Source organism: Solanum tuberosum, unplaced genomic scaffold (assembly GCF_000226075.1).
Source record: "Solanum tuberosum cultivar DM 1-3 516 R44 unplaced genomic scaffold, SolTub_3.0 scf00345, whole genome shotgun sequence".
Taxonomy (NCBI): domain Eukaryota; kingdom Viridiplantae; phylum Streptophyta; class Magnoliopsida; order Solanales; family Solanaceae; genus Solanum; species Solanum tuberosum.
In genome coordinates, this window is record NW_006239264.1 from 156,963 (window position 1) to 173,559 (window position 16,597).

Sequence of the window (16,597 nt, forward strand, 5' to 3'; positions counted from 1 at the left end):
TTTAGTATATTTTAAAAAGAATAGATTTTTCCTTTTTTTGATAATTTTTTAATTTTAACTTCTAGGTGACATGTTTAAAATCATAATTTATTTTCTTAAATTTCATGTTAAATCGAAATCAGACAAACAAATTCAAATAAAAAAATAAATAAGTAAAGTATGAACAACGTAACAAATTGGAAAAATTACTTGGATCGGTACCTTTTAATAAATAATTACTAATTTTAGCGATACTTTTTATTTATTACCATTTATAGCAATATATAACAATACTATGTTAAATCTGTAATATGTATTAAAAGTGAATTATGTATGCAATATATATGAATTATAACTGTTTTTTAAAATATATGATGCTTGTTTGGTAAGAAATTGACACATTGAATTATAAGTGTATTAAAATGTGTAATAAATGTATTGACTATCAATAAAATTTGTATTATATGTGAATAACAAATTGTTCTTTATAATATGTATTAAAATTCTATTATAAATGTATTAAAATAATCAAATGAAAAAAAAATGCTATTGCTATAAATGATAAATATTTTCTTAATATACTATATTTATTTAAGTTTCCCCAACAAATTTATGCAGATGAGCTCTGGAAAAGCCCAGCCCCAGTTTGGCGCGTCTTGGCCCAACACTGATCACATTAATTACTGTTTCACGTGGCCCAACAAGATTCTCTATTTGTGATCCATTTTATTATCAAAACGGAAAAGGGTCAAAATTGCCCTTGAATTATGTGAAATGGATCACTTATACCCTCCGTTACATTTTGAGCTCAAAAATACCCTCACTCTTATCTGTAGAGACCACAAATACCCCTCAAAAGTTAACAATCCAAATTTTTAATGACATGGCAAGCCATGTGTGACTAATCCTTCCACCTAAGCTGCCAATTAGGATTACCACTAACTTTTTAAAAAAAATCTAAATCTCCTAAAATTGTATTAATCCAACAAAAAAAACAAGAACAAAGTTAATATTATTGAGCCGTAAATTTCCCCTCATACATACAGATGATACATGTATGTTATACAAAAAATCATCCTATCAAGTTAGATATATTATATATTAGTTATTTATCAAGTGGAAATATACTTGGTTAATAGTTAAACTACGATGAAAAATAACTTTTAACGGCAATAAATATAAATATTAATAAAGAGTGATAAATATTTACGTAATTAAAAATAAAAGGTTTTTAATTAAAAATATAAATAGTTTTATGTAATTAAAAATAAAAGATTTATTTCTAATTTTAGAAGGATTTCTAATTGTTGGAAATCCTAGTTGGCAGCTTAGTTGGCAGCTTGACATGTCATTAACAATTTGAGTTGTTAACTTTTGAGGGGTATTTGTGGTCTCTAGGGATAACAACGGGGGTATTTTATCTCAAAATGTAACGGAGGGTATAAGTGGTCTATTTCGCATAGTTCAGGGGTAACCCTTTTCCGTTATCAAAATGGTCCTCTTAATCACTTATGTATAGAGGTTGGTCCATTTTTATTAAAGGCCCGATTTTTTTAGTATACCATTTAAGAACCGTATTTACACCAAAATAGCAATACTTTTTTTTCATTCATATAGAAATATTTATTTATTTTCAAAAGTAGAATTTAAATAAATAAAAAAAGATTTCCAAATCAGCCACGCTTATCACTATTCCCATATATTTCTCCAATTATTTTACCTTCCTTATTTATTCAAATTTGTTATATATTATCTTCCAATAGAGGTTTCCTACCAAAACAAAACTCCCCTTCTCTGATAAGAATAACTATCGAAAAATGAATACCTATAATTTTTCAATTCTAATTCAACACAACGGACGATGGGACTCATCAGGTAATTGTATAAAATAGTTCATATGGTGTTTTATTACGTGGTTATATATGATTTATCACAAATATCTATTTTGTACTTTTTGAGAGTTATTCGTTTGGTTTAGGTTGTCTATTTTGGTGAAATTGAATTCATCTAATTTGATTTATGTTCTGGATCCTCGAAATTTTGGTTTAATTACAATAACTACATATGATTTGGTTGTAAACTGAAGTGTCAATTTTTTTTTTATATTAAAGTTTAGGTTTCATATGATTTGGTTCGAAAGTATGTTACATTATTGTCTGTATTATAGTTATTAAGTTGGTGTATATAATATAATAATTAGAAAAAAAAGGTTCATATGTTGATTGGTGGTATCCTAATAAAATATAAAATTGAAAATTTTGGATTGGTATGTGATATGGTACATTTGATGGTATATTTGTTGCTACGAACTGACACCAAACTAATAGCCTAATGTATGTATCAATTTGAAAAATTGGATTGGTATGTGATCTGGTACATATGATGGTATATATGTTGCTACGAACTGACACCAAGCTAATATCCTGATGTATGTGTTGGTGTATTTTTGGTCCAATTTATATTGGTGTATTAGACATATGTTGTTAATGAGTATTTTTGTTATTTGCCACCAAATTTTTTTGAATTTTGACTAACAAATATTTGTAATGTCGCAGGAAAGTATCTGAATTTCAATATTGAATTAGTGATATGATGTGGACACCAATTACCAAGACTTGATTAATACTACTGCTTCTCAATTAGGTGTGGACATGATCGTTTTTTAGTTGGAACTCAAATATGTTGTGACTGATCCGTTCCCACCATTGAAGATTCATAGTTTTGAAAAATACACCAAAGAATCAACTTTAGATACACCAAAGTGTTTTATGTATATTTGAGTATATATTGGTGAATAAGACTTTGTAATAGTTAAATTGAAATTTGTATATGAATTTTTGTGGTAATTATATTAACAATATCTTCATATATTTACAGATCGTGCTAAAATGTTTATGACATATGTAGTTGTGAAAATTTTCAACATGATGAAATTCCTTATAGTCATGCAATTAGTTGCTATCGAATACAATAACAAACATGGTGAAAACTATTGTTCAGCCTATTACAGTAATAAAGATTTTCAAAATATTTATGCAATATCTATTGATATATAGATTTCAACATGATGAAATTCTTTATAGTCATGCAATTGTTGCTATCGGATACAATAGCAAACATGGTGAAAACTATTGTTCAGCCTATTACAGTAATAAAGATTTTCAAAATATTTATGCAATATCTATTGATATATAGATTTCAACATGATGAAATTCCTTATAGTCATGCAATTGTTGCTATCGGATACAATAACAAACATGGTGAAAACTATTGTTCAGCCTATTACAGTAATAAAGATTTTCAAAATATTTATGCAATATCTATTGATATATAGTAGTATATTTAAAAGGTATAAAATAGTAATAATTATTGGTATAAAATAGTATATTTATATATAGTAGTAAAATAATTATTGGTAAAATGATGGTTATATAATTGGTATGTATGTATGTTTATATATTACATGGTTGCATATTTGGTGAAACTACGATGCAGTTATAATTGTGAAAACACTATGCATACTTGATGAAACCTACATGTTTTTTACCTAGATGAAAATAATGGCAAAAATGTGAGAGAAGGCTTCCATTATTAATATGATTTGATTGAATAAAAAATTAAGAGAGAGAAAATCAATATATAGAAAAACAAAGTAACGCAAAAGAGTAAAACTGTGGTTGAAAAGGTCAAAAAAAGTAAACAATAATTATCAATCCCATAAAATTAGCACATAACCTCCCCTAAAAAATGGTAATAGATACGGATACCAAATATATTTTTAACAAATAAAAAATTAAATATTTTGTTATGTTTGTAATTAAAAACTTAGTTTTGTAAATAAAAAAGAGTATATGTATATATTGTTAACTAAAGTCTTAAATAGTATATTCTTGTAATTTTCTCTTTGGTCCTTAATGTATAGAGGTAATTATCAAGGTCTTAGAGTCCGTTTGGTACAAAGACTAATAATGCAGGGATTAGTAATATTAGAATTAGTAATGCATGAATTAATAGTGCAGAAATTAATAATGCAGGATTTATTTTTACCAAGTGTTTGGTTCATTATTTTTCATCTCATTTTGTGTTTGAATTAAAACTTTATAAAAATCTTCTTTCCAATTATACCCTTAAATTATTATGTAATTAGGTTAAGGTAAATAATTGCCGGACAATATTTTTTTTTATTGCCTTCTAACTAGATATGAGAAGAACAATTTTGTTGTTATGTTTGTTATTTTCACTTAAATTATTTGAGGATAAATAATTGTCATCTTAGTAAATTGATCACATACAAAATGACAATTTTTAATTTAAAAAAAGATAAACTATCAACTTTTAAAATTGAAAAGACAGTAAATAATAGTACTAACATTGAATAAATCATCTACATTTACACATAAAAATTGCAAGTTGTAGTTTTAATATGTGTGTAGTTTTATAAATTGTTCAAAATACAAATAATTAGAAAACCACTCAAATATATATATATATATATATCAACAAATTATATATTCAATTAAGATCACAAATGTCATGTGATGATATACTTGCCTTTTTAATTAGTTAATGTTAAACAACTCACATTTCAAATATTGTATTAATTTGTATTGGATTTATTTAGTAACAAACAACTCTCTCTAAATAATTTGTAAGCTAATTTATTTAAACAAATTTACTAGTACAAATATAAAACATAAAATCAAGAAAATAAACAAAATAATGAAAATGATTTGAGGGATATTCTTGTCTTTACATACAATTATCCCATGGTATTATATCCTATGTATTATTAATACCTCCAAATGGAAGGTATTAGTAGTACATCCTATAATACTATGTAGGAGCCTAGGAGGTATGACTAATCCATGAATTAGTTATACATATATATGATCAAATTCCTACCAACCATAGTACTAAATAATATCATATATAATACATGGATTATTTGTTTCAATGTGGCCTACCAAACTATATGTATTGAGGTTGGTCCAGTTTTATCAAAATGATCCCAATGTGTAGAGGTTGGTCTGTTTTGATCCCTGAGTTGATGTATTCCTTTAATGGAAATGATCCTTTATGTATGCAAAAAGTGGATTAATGTATTTTAATTATGGAGTAAATCGTAAATTTAAGGGATAAGGGTTTGAAAAATATCCCAACTTTGGTCGGATTTGCTGTTGCGATTCTAAACTTTCACGAGGACCTATTACCTCCCTAGATTATTTAATACCGTATTTTAAACATATATATTTGCCCACGTGGACATAAAAAATAATGCAAAATTATAAATAATAATGTGTCCACGTGGGCACATATATACCTTTAAAATACACTATTAAATAGTTCAGGGGTAAAAAATACGGTATTAAATAGTCTAGGGAGGTAATAGGTCCTTATGAAAGTTTAGTATCGCAACAGCAAATCCGACCAAAGTTGGAATATTTTTCAGACCCTTATCCTTAAATTAATGATTGGTGATAATTTCCGTTAAATTTAAGTAGCTAGCTTATAACACTACATCTATGAGCAATTGTATTCACTCTGCTTGAATTGTGACAATATATGATAAATGGATAGACATTTTACTGTATACGTTATACATTAAAGATCATTTGATCATTTTGTCATCATTTACCACACCTTCAAGTTGTAAGGATTTTTTTTATTTGTTAGGAAATACTTTTTAAGATAACAACTTATTTGAGTATTTATATTTAGTTAATACATAATAAAAATAGGTGAAATTTATCGACACACTTTAAATAGGGCTTTGTTGTATCTATTTGACATTTTTTACTGATTTGTTACATTGTGTGTGCTTCACCCATTCTTAAGGCGTGCAGAACTTTCTTCTCTTTTGTTTTTTTTTACCTCACTATCTATCCTTACCACCTACTCCACCTTCCACCACGAAAAAAATTGTTGGAAAATCTTATAAAACATGAAAAAACAAAATACAAAAATTAAAGAAAAATCATGTCATCTTTATCGAAACCTCACCGAAAAATCATTTTCAATAAAATAGTCCTTTAAATAAAATCTACAACATTTAAAAAAAATAAAATGAAAACATGTGCTTAATAAAAAATAAATTCATATGTTTTATTTTAATTAGTTATTATGTCATTTATAAGTTTTAAAGAAATATTACGTACACTTTATAATTTAGCTGATTGTCAAAAGATTTTTTTTTATATTTATTAAGGCTCTTAATTAAATAAAAAAATAAACTATGATTTATGTTGTTAAAAATAAATATTTTTTCAATGTGTGCGCCACCATACCTATTTTCAATTCACTTGATATGCAGGGGAGGAAGAAGTATTTGGAGTAAAAAAGAGTGAGCAGCATCAAAACAAAGTGACCACAATTCTCCCATGGCTTCTTCAGCATCACAGTCTCTACCATCAGACAACCTTATTCATGTATTCTGGGACGAGGGTATGCTGAAACATGACACAGGAAGAGGTGTTTTCGACACAGGAATTGACCCTGGTTTCCTTGATGTTTTAGAAAAACACCCAGAAAATTCAGACAGGGTAAAAAACATGTTGTCCATTCTCAAAAGGGGTCCTATTTCACCTTTCATTTCTTGGCACCATGGCCGCCCTGCTCACATCTCTGAATTGTCATCTTTCCACACCCAAGGTGCCCATCTTGAACTTCCTTTCAAGATTCTCTTCTTTTTTTTTTAATTGAGTTTAATTTCTATCTGTCTTTGCTGTTACTAGTTACTAATAATTTTTGGAATGAAAGCATAAGTTTTTGTTAGGCAGCATTAAAAGATTAGGTTTAATGTTAAAAATTAGGATTTTTTTTTGTTTCTGAAGGTTAAAATCAGCATCTATGAAGACCCAACTTAATTTGTTAGACTATTGGGAAGTGAAAGGCACAATCTTTTTGGTAAAGATTAAACTTTTAGGCATTTCTACTTTAAGAATTCCGGGTTGTGAAGAAAAATGTCTTTCAGGAAATTGAGGAAGTGTGATAATTCTTAAAGCCGAAAGATTGATCAAAGATCATTAAGTTAATTACCAGGATAAAAAGAAGCTAGTATTGTATACTTCCATGCCCAAATTGTTTGAAAATGAACTTAATTATGACATGGAAGTCATATGGATTTATTCTGAGCTTCCGAAGCATGAATAGCATAATCAATGTGGTTAAAAGGAATGAAATTATCGAGAAGGAAGGCTTAATGGATTGATTGGTTTGAAGGAGCAATAGGAAAAAAGGTGTTGATTATATTGAAGGAATTGGAAGAAAGGAAGGGGTTGATTAGTTTGAAAGAACATGAGAAAAATAGGAGTTGATTTTCTTGAAGGAATTGAACGAAAGAAAGGGGATAATTGGTTTGAAGGTATAGAAAGAAAGTAAAATAATGCATGCTTAGTTTAAATTGTGAAATCCTTACTTACCGTTTCTTTCCATCCTACCTAATCAATCACAAATAATGACGAACATCTTGAGAAGAAACACTAATAATTATTCTATCATGAGTTGGCTTTGGTTATAAATCCAACCCTATTCTGAAATCTATTCTTATTTCAAGTTTAAGCCTCTTAGCTTTTTCATTTTTTATTTGTCAGAATATGTAAATGAACTAATTGAAGCTGATAGAAATGGCGGAAAAGAATTATGTGGAGGGACATTCTTAAATCCTGGGTCATGGGACGCTGCACTTCTTGCTGCTGGTAGTACATTATCAGCTATGAAGCATATAATTGATGGACATGGGAAAATCACATATGCATTGGTCAGGCCACCTGGTCATCATGCGCAACCTACTCAAGCTGATGGGTATTGCTTCCTTAACAATGCGGGTCTAGCTGTACAACTGGCTTTAGATGGTGGCTGTAGGAAGGTTGTTGTCCTTGACATTGATGTTCATTACGGGAATGGAACAGCAGAAGGATTTTATCATTCTGACAAGGTTCTTACTATCTCCCTTCATATGAATCATGGTTCTTGGGGCCCCTCTCATCCACAGGGTGGAACTGTAGAGGAGCTTGGTGAAGGTGAAGGTTTTGGGTATAACCTGAATATACCGTTGCCAAATGGAACTGGGGACAAAGGGTATGGTTATGCCATGCAGCATTTAGTTGTTCCTGCTATCGAGAAATTTGAGCCTGATATGATGGTTTTGGTTGTTGGGCAGGACTCAAGTGCTGTAAGTGCATTAACTTATTGCAGTTCAGATTTTTGTATTTTGTGATGAAGTTGAAAGGTATTTGTGGAGTCAAGTTCATTAATCAGTGAAATATCATCTTTAAAATGTGAAAAAGTCATATCCAAACTTATTAGTTGGTGAGTGGTCTTTAACCCACACAGTTAACTTCTGTAATTCACAGATAATTGCTTGGACGTTGTGTTTGTTGTCAATTGGATAATGCTATCATGTTCCTATGTTGCATAGTCTGGATCTGCAGTATTAGCACCATCAACAATTGTTGTATGGTATTAATGGTTGAAGCTGTAGGCCACAGGTTAAAGATATCTTAAATTAATGAGCTTATTGGAAATTTAGGCTTCTAAGTTATGTTATTAGAGAAAACTACTCGTGTGTATTTCTGTCCATTCTACTAGTCGTGATTTCCTAAGTTTCTCTGAACAAGGACAATTAGTTAAAGGTTCTTTCAGTTGGGATTGTGGTTGACCCATAGTAAATATTTGAAGTTAAGCTGAAAAAAATAAGTTGAGCTCAGAGACTGGCGTGCATTTATTAGCCTCCTACCAATGCTTGTCTATACTTCCTCAGAAGTTTGAGAGGGGCTGGTTGGCAGGTGGGCATAAGTTCCTTCACTTCAGTTACAGAAGCATTCAATTCGATGCTTAGATCTGCAGTTTGGCTGTTTCAACTTCATTTTGACAAGTCAAATTTGTCAGTGTCTAAACATGCTAATCTGTCTAAAACATATTCTTATTGTAATAGTATCAGCATTGTTTAGTTCATAGAGCTATTGTATTCAGAAATTAAAGTTGGCTTGTGTTTCAGTTTGATCCAAATGGAAGACAATGCTTGACAATGGAAGGTTACAGAGAGATTGGGCGGACAATTCGTGGCATGGCAAACAAGTATAGCAATGGACGGCTCTTGATAGTCCAAGAAGGTGGATACCATGTTACATATTCAGCCTATTGTCTGCACGCGACTCTTGAAGGTGTGCTCAATGTTTCAGACCCTCTATTATCTGATCCTATTGCTTATTATCCTGAAGATCAATCATTTCCAACCAAGGTAATCGAAGCTATCAAAGACCATTTCTTAAAGATGATTAGTTGATATCTCATTTCGTTTCCTGTTTGCTTATGAGCTCAAACACTTACAACAATCTAATTCCATTAGTGGACATTAAATGTAAAATATATTTTTAAATACCTTTAATAATATGTTAAATTGTATTGACAAAAAGGGATGCTTGTGAGAGATGACAAGAGATTGAAAACAATAGTAGTACATCTTTAGTTGGCTGACAAAATTTGAAAAAGACATTTCACCTAATTTTGCAATTAATATGTAATTTTTTTTTAAAAAGAAAGAAATATCAGTACTTCAGTTGCATGCAGACGTAGAGGAATTTGGTCTAGACAGAGACATAAGTTGCATACGCCCTTCAATTAATTTATACATATTGATCACTTAACTATAATTAAATTATAAATAAAAATATATCTATATATCTATAATTAAGCGCAAGATACATGCTTTATATTTCCCTACTCCTTGCATTATATGTAAATTAAACTTACTAATCTAGTATCATGATAAATTGATAAACAATTGTTGTATTAAAAAATTTGGAGTGTATATGTTAAATATTATCACGAGAAGACAACTTTTTCCCCTTCGAAATATTACCTTCGAAGGGGAAAATTTATTCTTTGACACTTTATATATCTTTAGTTTAATAAAAAAAATTACTTTCAAATTAAAATTGTTCAAATAAATTAAAATGAAGAAAGTAATACGTGACACGGAGGTCACAACAAAATTAAACTAGGAAAAAGGTTTATTTAATGTGGATTGAATCAAGTTGTTAAGGAGGTGTGAAGTTCCCGTGATGGATGGACTTATATATTTTAATACAAATGGTCCAACCTACATGCTACAACATTAATTATTTTTTCCCCACTCTCTTTTCCAAAGGCTACGGACTTATTCATCAATTTATACTTATTGTGTGTTTCACTTTTCAAAAGTTTTAATCATTGAATACTCCTTTATATTTTTAAATTATAAATTCAAAATTTAATATATAACGGTACTAAAGAAATATTGTCTAAATTGAACCCGTTACACACATATTCTATCTCATTGCATCACCTTTCTCTTTGACTAGATTCATTAATCCAGAATTTAATTTGAAAGTCATAGTATTTCAATATTTTGAAAATGTTTTTCTTCTTTAAGAAATCAACCCTATTTTTCATCTTAAATTGAACAAAATATGCATTTTTAAGATGATTAGATTCAGTAACAAAAGGTTAGTGATTAACTGAGATTTAATTATTTTATTTCTTATTTATTTCTCTCTGTCTTACAAGAAGTAAGATATGTTCAAGATATATGCTTTTAAAAGATGATGTTTGGACTCAATTATAAAAGACAGTTCGGTGCAAAAAACATCACGCATGTCATACTCAAGAGGTATGACGTAGACAGTCTCAGTCTGGCATAATGCTTGTATTAGTGGCTGCTTCAACAACTCGAATTCGTAACCTATAGATCACACAGAAATAATTTTACCCTCGAACTCAATTATATTACACAACTTCCTATATTCATTTATCTTTACTTTATGTATTCATAAATTTTCAGTTTTATTAATCGTCCTTCCATTTAATTACTATGTTTTAGATTAAAATTGTATTGTTATTTCATATTCAAAGGATAATATACTTTTTAAATTAGCCTAAAGAAACTCAACCATAGTTGGATAAAAAGATTTCCTCAATAGAGGTCCTAACTATGAAAAATGTCTTTCTTGCTAGTTAAACAAAATTGTGTATTTATCTTTTTCTAAACATTAAAAAACTAAATTTGTGTGCATTGATTTGTTAACAGTAACTTTTGTCATCTTAGCTGGTCCTTTAATTACATAGTAATTTACTAATTACACATTGAATAATCGATTCAATAAATTTCATATCTCATTTTTCACGCTTTATTAATAAAATGCCACAATAAATTTTCAAATTTCAAGTAGATTATGTGAAAACTAGAATAGATGACACTTTTTTTTAATTGGAGTACTCAATTTTTAGTCTAGAATATGAAAAAAAATAAAATCTTCTAGACATCTTGAGACGAAAATTCAAATCAATCAAACTATGAGACGATGAAAAAGTAATAAATGCCAATAAAGTTACGCAGGGAAGAAAATGACAAGAGGAAACATGTGGGCTGACTTGCCGATTTGAAATTGTTGACACTCAAATTTTGCTACGCATGCAAAGGTAATAAAAACAAAAAAAGAAGGCAAAATTTGGTCGAATGTTGCACTCATCATAACTCCTCATCATGTCCAAAACAATACCACCGACACATCCATTTCTTCATTTGACCCCAAAAATCATGCCACCCCTTTTTTTTAGAGAATAATAATAGTAATGTAAAAAGATTAAAAAAAATAATTAAAATCTAACCAAACTAGCACAACCCAACATTTCGATTTGTTTATTTTATTTACTTTTAAGTCTATTTGAAAAAAATAAAAATATTTTATAATTCTTTAAATTAATAGAAATTTAAAAGTAAAAAGAAGACATTATTGATCATAATTTGAATTTTAGAAAAAATCAAACAAATAAAAAAAATTAATTTAATTTTAACAATTAAAAAATCAAACTAATCATTTGAATTTGATTTTAATCGAAAATTGACTCAAGGAAGACATTATTCATATTTTTTAAAATTTTGTTCAATGAAATTAGTATAATTAAAATAGTTAATAATTTAGACATGAGATTCTGAAGATCTCACTGTCCATTTAATTAATATATATTTTCTCTCTCCAATAATAGTTATCCACTATTAACTTGCATAGAAACAATAAATAATATAGGTAATATTACTATATTATTCTTTGACTTTATTAAATTTAATGCTTTAAAAAATATATTAGATAATAAATATATATAATAATAAAGATAAAATAGACACAAAAGATACATTATCTCTTGATTTTTTAAATTGGACAGGTATTGTTGTTGAACGGGGGGAGTAATCAAATCCAAACGAAGATTTACTATAAAAAGGAGAAAAAAAGAAAGAAATAAAAGTAAAAGAAGAAAAAAACAGAATTGTGAGAAATCAAAGGACAGAAGGAGACAGAGAAAAAAAGGTGTCATGAATTTGTACTTGTCTTTAGGGTTTGATCCACAACTCTTTGCTAAACTCATCTCTCTTTCTTACAAAATTCACTCACATTATTAAAAAAAGGTACCATTTTTCCAACAATTTATAGTTATTATGTACTTGCATCTTTATATGTTACTGTTATGTACTTTGTTCATTTGGGGTTCACAATTCTTGAGAAAAAAGTACTATGTAATTTTATGATAATCTTGAATTTTCATCATGTGTGTATATAAGTATTGTGATTTCAGAGGTGTTGTTATATACTTTTGTACATTAGGTGTATTTCTTGTAAATGTTGTTTCTGGTGTAACAAATTTGAATGATTTCAAGATTTTGAGTGATTTTAGAAATGGATTAGAGAATCCTGAACTATTGAAATGGCCTTCCAAGGGGAATGATCCTTGTGGTCCTCCTGCATGGCCTCATGTGTTCTGTTCTAGTGACAGAGTTACCCAAATTCAGGTTCAGAGTTTGGGTTTAAAGGGTCCTTTACCTCAGAACTTGAATCAACTTGATAAGCTTCAAAATCTTGGCCTTCAGGGGAATGGTTTTAGTGGGAAATTACCTACTTTCAATGGATTATCTGATTTGAAATATGCATACTTGGACAACAATGAATTCGATACGATTCCTGGTGATTTCTTTAATGGTCTTAGCAGTGTTCAAGTTTTGGCTTTGGATTATAATCCGTTTAATGAGAGTGGATGGTCTATTCCGATTGAGTTGCAAGATTCAGCTCAGTTGACGAATTTTTCTTGTGTGCAATGCAATATAGTTGGACCTGTGCCTGATTTTTTTGGGAAATTGCCTTCACTAAGTGCGTTGAAGCTGTCGTATAATCGTTTGACCGGTGAGATACCAGACAGTTTTCGTGATTCAATGCTTCGGATTTTGTGGTTGAATAATCAAGATAGTCCTGGAATGACGGGTCCAATCGACTTAATTGGTACTATGGATCAGCTTATGTTGTTATGGCTTCAAGGCAACAGTTTTAGTGGACCAATTCCTGATACAATTGATGATTTAAATGACTTGAAGGAGCTGAATTTTAACGGAAATCAACTCGTTGGTCTGATTCCGCAAGGTTTGGCAAATCTAGACTTGAGTGTGTTAGACTTGAACAATAATAAGCTCATGGGTCCTATCCCAAAGTTTAGAGCTGCGAATGCTACATATTCCTCAAATTCTTTCTGTCAGCCAACTCCTGGTGTTCCTTGTGTTCCTCAAGTTAATGCACTTTTAGATCTTCTTTGCGGTTGGAATTATCCAGCCAACCTTGCTCCTGAATGGAGTGGCAATGATCCATGTACAGGTCCTTGGTTGGGAATCAGTTGCAATCCTAAAGGCCAGATTACGATTGTTAATCTACAGAACAAGAACCTTACGGGTACGCTTAGCCCTTCACTTGCAAACTTGGATTCACTGCTTGAAGTTCACTTAAAAAGAAATAGTTTGCATGGTCGAGTTCCTGCAAACTTAACAGAGCTCAGATCCTTGAGATTGTTGGACTTAAGTGGGAACAATTTTGATCCACCATTACCGAAATTCCGGGATAGTGTGAAAGTCATTACAGACGGAAATGCTCATCTTGTTGCTAATGTAACTGCGGCAGCTCCTCCTCTGAGTATTAGCCCATTTCCTCCATTGAGCCACAGTCCTAAATCAAGCAAGGAGTTACCATCGAAAAGCCCATTTCCCGGTGATAATCAGCCAACATTACCAGATACACCGCCCTCCCCAGAGAAAAGTTCAGGTTCAGACTCAAAGTCTCCCAGTGGAACCAAAGGGCAGACCACATCAGAGAACCATGATAAGACCATGATCATTGTAGTTGTGAGTGCAGCTTCTTTCGTTTTCACTCTTCTTGCCGTTGTTTTGTATTTCAAGAGCAAGAGAAAACGAGAGAAGGATTCAGGTACTATTGTTATCCACCCCAAAGAGCCATTCGATCAAGATAACATTGTTAAGATCACTATCTTAGAAGATCCCATGATGTACAGCTTACAGAGTGGTACTACAACAACTACTACAACTAGTGGTGGAACAAAAGGTAGTCGAGTGATTGAGATTGGAAACCTTGTCATTTCAACCCAGGACCTTCGGAGGGTAACCGATAATTTTGCACCAGAGAATGAGCTTGGTCGTGGTGGCTTTGGAGTTGTTTACAAAGGCGTAATTGAAGATGGAATTCAAATTGCAGTGAAGAGAATGGAATCTGCCATTATCAACAGCAAGGCATTGGATGAATTTCAAGCAGAAATAGCTGTGCTTTCTAAGGTTCGACATCGCCATTTAGTTTCACTTTTGGGTTATTCCATTGAAGGAAATGAGAGGCTTTTGGTATATGAATATATGTCAAAGGGCGCTTTGAGTAGACATCTTTTTCGCTGGAAGATCCTGAACTTAGAGCCTTTATCGTGGACAAAGAGACTCAATATTGCTCTAGATGTCGCTCGAGGGATGGAGTACCTTCATAATCTGGCACACCAGAGCTTCATACATCGCGATCTCAAATCATCAAACATTCTTCTAGATGATGATTTTAGAGCAAAAGTTTCTGATTTTGGATTAGTGAAACTCGCTCCTGACAAAGAAAGGTCCGTTGCAACAAGGCTTGCAGGAACATTTGGATACCTTGCTCCCGAGTATGCTGGTATGTGTGCATTTTTTTCCATTGGTATCTCTTTCTTAGACACTCGTTTCGACTGTTCTGGTAAATATTATCATTTAAGCATCAATTGTATTTTTTACGCTCGGGTAAGCTGTTACATGAACACATCTCTACCTGAACGAAACCAATACTCTTTTAGTCCCTCTATTTTAAGAAATGCATCAGTTCTATAATGAGAATCCAGACTGCTAAATTGCGCTTCTGACCTTCCAATCCCTTCCTTCTCCAGCCAAAATAGAACAGAGTAACCAATGGAGCATTTACGTTTTTCCTTTTTGTTGTCGGTGTGCGCTAGCTACTAAATTGATATACCTCGGACATTGATGTATCAATCTCGCATCATTCAGTGATATTCTCATTCTGTTCACTATCTTTGTTAAACAATTCAAGTAGAAGGTTTCACATCCTCTCTCCATATGATCATTCAGAGCATAGTTATCATCTTGACTCCACAAAAAGAAACAGAAACTCTATCCCTTTAAAGATACTTTTCTCTTGAGGCATGGTACTGAAATATGTTTGCGTAAAGCTGTTCAACAAGCATGTCATACCTGTTAATTTTGGTGTAGAAACTATTGCTTACTTTATCTTTATGTTACCCGTATATTTTAGTTCTCAGTCTTGTTGAACGAATTACCTAGTCACCTTTCATATATCCCAACTCACATTTTACCTCTCCAGTGACCGGAAAAGTCACAACTAAAATAGATGTCTTCAGCTTTGGGGTGGTGTTGATGGAACTTGTGACTGGACTAACTGCCCTTGATGAGCATCGGTCCGAGGAAACTCGATATCTAGTTGAGTGGTTCTGGCAGATAAAATCGAATAAAGAAAACCTCCTTGCTTCCGTTGATCCAGCTCTTGACGTGAAGGAAGATATCCACAAGAGCATTTGCACTATGGCTGAATTAGCTGGACATTGCACTGCGAGAGACCCCAATCACAGGCCTGACATGTCACACGTTGTGAATGTGCTTGGCCAACTAGTTGAGTCTTGGAAACCCGTAGAAGAGTCGGATGACTATTCAGGAATTGACTACAGTCTACCTCTTCCAGAAATGTTGAAGGACTGGCAGGATGAAGACACTGGAGACTTCACCAGTACTAGTCAAGATAGCAGAGGAAGTATTCCTGCTAAGCCAAATGGATTTGCGGATTCTTTTACATCCAACGATGCTCGATAGGTGAAGTTGGTTTTGGCTACCAAAGTCCATTGCTTCCTTACTATTAGTTTTGCTAGCATTTTCGACATGAATTTTGCTTTTGGCTCGTGAAAATAATCTATGGAGGCGTTGCGTCCAGTCTATATATGGTGAATATACATATACCGGGTTGTCATGAATGATTGATCAAGAGATCAAATTGGTGTCGTCCAGATACAGAGCAAAAAACAGAAAAAACTTTTCAATTTAATGTTGCTTACACAGTTATTTGTTTTGAATGTTGCTTGTAAAAGTTATATTTATAATAGGTTGGTCCAATTTGCTGTATAAGTTATTTACATGACACTCTTGAGAATCTTATGCATGAATTTGAGAGTGATGCTCAAATTAATAATGCAAAAAAAGGTTTGATTTTCTTGATTA

General features: G+C 31.3%; 2 protein-coding genes across 2 annotated transcripts; both read left to right on the plus strand.

Annotated features, from left to right (window-relative positions):
* The first annotated feature begins 6,258 nt into the window (after window positions 1-6,258).
* Window positions 6,259-9,347, plus strand: LOC102605249 (histone deacetylase 8). The gene is made up of 3 exons (XM_006361033.2): window positions 6,259-6,627; window positions 7,569-8,149; window positions 8,975-9,347. Exons 1-3 carry the CDS (start codon window positions 6,357-6,359, stop codon window positions 9,260-9,262), a joined length of 1,140 nt encoding a protein of 379 aa, XP_006361095.1. The 5' UTR covers window positions 6,259-6,356; the 3' UTR covers window positions 9,263-9,347.
* Window positions 9,348-12,275: 2,928 nt separating this feature from the next.
* Window positions 12,276-16,597, plus strand: LOC102605581 (receptor-like kinase TMK3). Its single transcript, XM_006361034.2, has 2 exons — window positions 12,276-14,993; window positions 15,693-16,597. Exons 1-2 carry the CDS (start codon window positions 12,560-12,562, stop codon window positions 16,193-16,195), a joined length of 2,937 nt encoding a protein of 978 aa, XP_006361096.1. The 5' UTR covers window positions 12,276-12,559; the 3' UTR covers window positions 16,196-16,597.